General features: G+C 47.4%; 1 protein-coding gene across 1 annotated transcript; it reads right to left on the bottom strand.

The window, feature by feature from the left end:
• Positions 1-495: 495 nt before the first annotated feature.
• Positions 496-1985, bottom strand: LOC100657546 (dynein light chain 1, cytoplasmic-like). Its single transcript, XM_023552535.2, has one exon. The coding sequence runs from the start codon at positions 965-967 to the stop codon at positions 716-718; it is 252 nt and encodes an 83-aa protein (XP_023408303.1). The 5' UTR covers positions 968-1985; the 3' UTR covers positions 496-715.
• Between the last annotated feature and the right edge of the window lie 222 nt (positions 1986-2207).

Raw genomic sequence — 2207 nt, 5'->3', positions numbered from 1 at the left:
TGGTTTTGTTTCTCTAGAGACCCCGGTCTAAAACAGTAGAACTGCCCCATAGGGTTTCCAAGGAGCACCTGGTGGATTCGAACTGATGACCTTTGGTTAGCAGCCAAACTCTTAACTGCTACGCCACCAGGGTTTCCTTTTTAAGGTATAGCAGAGCAAAATGAGCCTAATTTTCACTTTGAAAAATGTATAAGTAGCCACACTCTGGTGTCCCTATTTTTGGCATAGTTGTTCCTCCTAGAGTTTGGAGCTAAGACAAAGTTTGTCCGTCTCCCCTAGGAGGCCCACCCACCAAGTGACCCTCTCCCACAAGGGTGCTGGCAAGAGGCGCCTGCAAGTGCCTGCTGCTGGGTTCCTTGCAGGGCACCTTTCCGTGGACTGCCTTTTTCAGATGGCTTATAATTTTTTTAAAACAACACATCTCCAATAGATTTTTTTTTTTTTAAAGAATGAATTGTGAGGAATGAGAAAGCATGAAGCAGGGGAAAAGTACAGAGTAGGAAATAAATGCAAACATAAGCTGTTTTGCTAATTGTTCTCTAACCATAACAAACCAGTGCAGAGATAGCCCTGTACAACACAACGCAATAAAGGTTCCAAGATGGAGCTGTCTCCTGAGCAAAGCTGAAGATTTCAGCCTCTGGTATTTGGAATTTAGGCTGCAGTCCTTGCTTCTGGATGGGTCACTGGTGTGTGGGCATAATCCATCCATGTTTTAACCAGATTTGAAGAGAAGCATGGCCACATGGCCCAGGTAGAAGTAGGTGAAGTGCTTACTGTCATGTGCCACGTAACTACCAAAGTTTCTCCCCACACTGCAGAGCCGGGTGGGGTAGTACTTCCTGTCATAATCCTTCTTGACACGGGCTGCAATGTCCTTCTCTACGTTGCATTTCTCCAATGCCTGAGTAGCACACTCCACCGAGTCCTGTTGCACCTTCTCCAACGTGTCCACATTTTTTATCATGACCTCTGGTCACACATGGTCACCAAGGAGCAGGGAGTGGCCAACTGTGACAGTCTTCTGGGGGACAGGTTGAGGTGGCTCAAGGCTGGCAGGAGCTGCCGTCGCTACCTCAGCTGTGGAGCCCAGGCAACTCGCTCTTTAACTTTCCATGGCTGAGGATGCGCCCTAATCACACTCATTCATTCATTCAACATTTATCTTCTGAGCACCTGCTAAGTGCCAGGCATCATTCTAGAACCTGGGAACACAGCGATGAACAAAACAAGAATCCCTGCCCTTGTGCCTTTTATGTTCCAGCTGGAGAAGACAGAAGAGAATACACATAATTATTACAGAGTCTATTTGAAGGTGATAAACAAAAAACAAAAAATCGGTTGCCATCGTGCCAATTCCAACTCACGGTGACCCCACGTGTTACAGAGTAGACCCACATTCCATAGGGTTTTCAAGGCTGCGAACTTTTGGAAGCAGATGGCCAGTGCCTCTTGGTGGGTTTGAACCGCCAATATTTCAGTAGTCCAGCCATTAACCATTTGCGCCACCCAGGGACTCTGCTGAAGGCGATAAGTGCTATGAAAAACAAGAAAACACCCACCATCAAATTTATTTGATCATTCCTTAAGCTCTCACAGAACGTCTCCTAAAATGTAGTGCTTCTGGGGCTCCTTAATCCCACTTTTGTTCTCAGAGGCTGACTTCATTTCCAAGTTCAGGGGACACCTCACCACCCCACAAATATAGGTGGCACACGAGGCTGGTGCAGGGGCACAGATGAGCAGCCAGCTGAACTAGCCCGTCCCTGGCCTTTGCATCTGACCCTGGCACCGGAAAGGACTCTGGCTTAAGTTCTTCTCTGGGTACTTCCTTGGACATTTTCCAGGCCCCTTTGTCAAGTTTCCCCCAGATCACACAGCTTCAGATCAGAGAGTGGTCATACCTACCCCTTGCCCTGCCACCCACAGACCTGAAGGCTGAGGACTGGGACAGCGCGAAGCTGCCTCTTTCAGGACCAGAGAGAGGCATTCATGGTCAGCGGAAATAATCAGAAGCTGCTGTGACCCGACACCAAAGTAAACAGTGAATTTCGCCAATCGTTAAAATGCCAGACAGAATTAAGTTTTCATTTTTCTTGGCATCACAACCTGGTGGCATATTTGAAGCAAAATGGGCAACCCACGTTACCAGAAAGCTTCGCGTGTAATCTTGAAAACAAATAAAGTTTGTTTCTCCAAAGGCCTTC

This window comes from Loxodonta africana, chromosome 15 (assembly GCF_030014295.1).
Source record: "Loxodonta africana isolate mLoxAfr1 chromosome 15, mLoxAfr1.hap2, whole genome shotgun sequence".
In the NCBI taxonomy this organism is placed as follows: Eukaryota; Metazoa; Chordata; class Mammalia; order Proboscidea; family Elephantidae; genus Loxodonta; species Loxodonta africana.
Note: the sequence above shows the minus strand (reverse complement) of the source record. Positions and strands in the feature narration are given on the sequence as shown.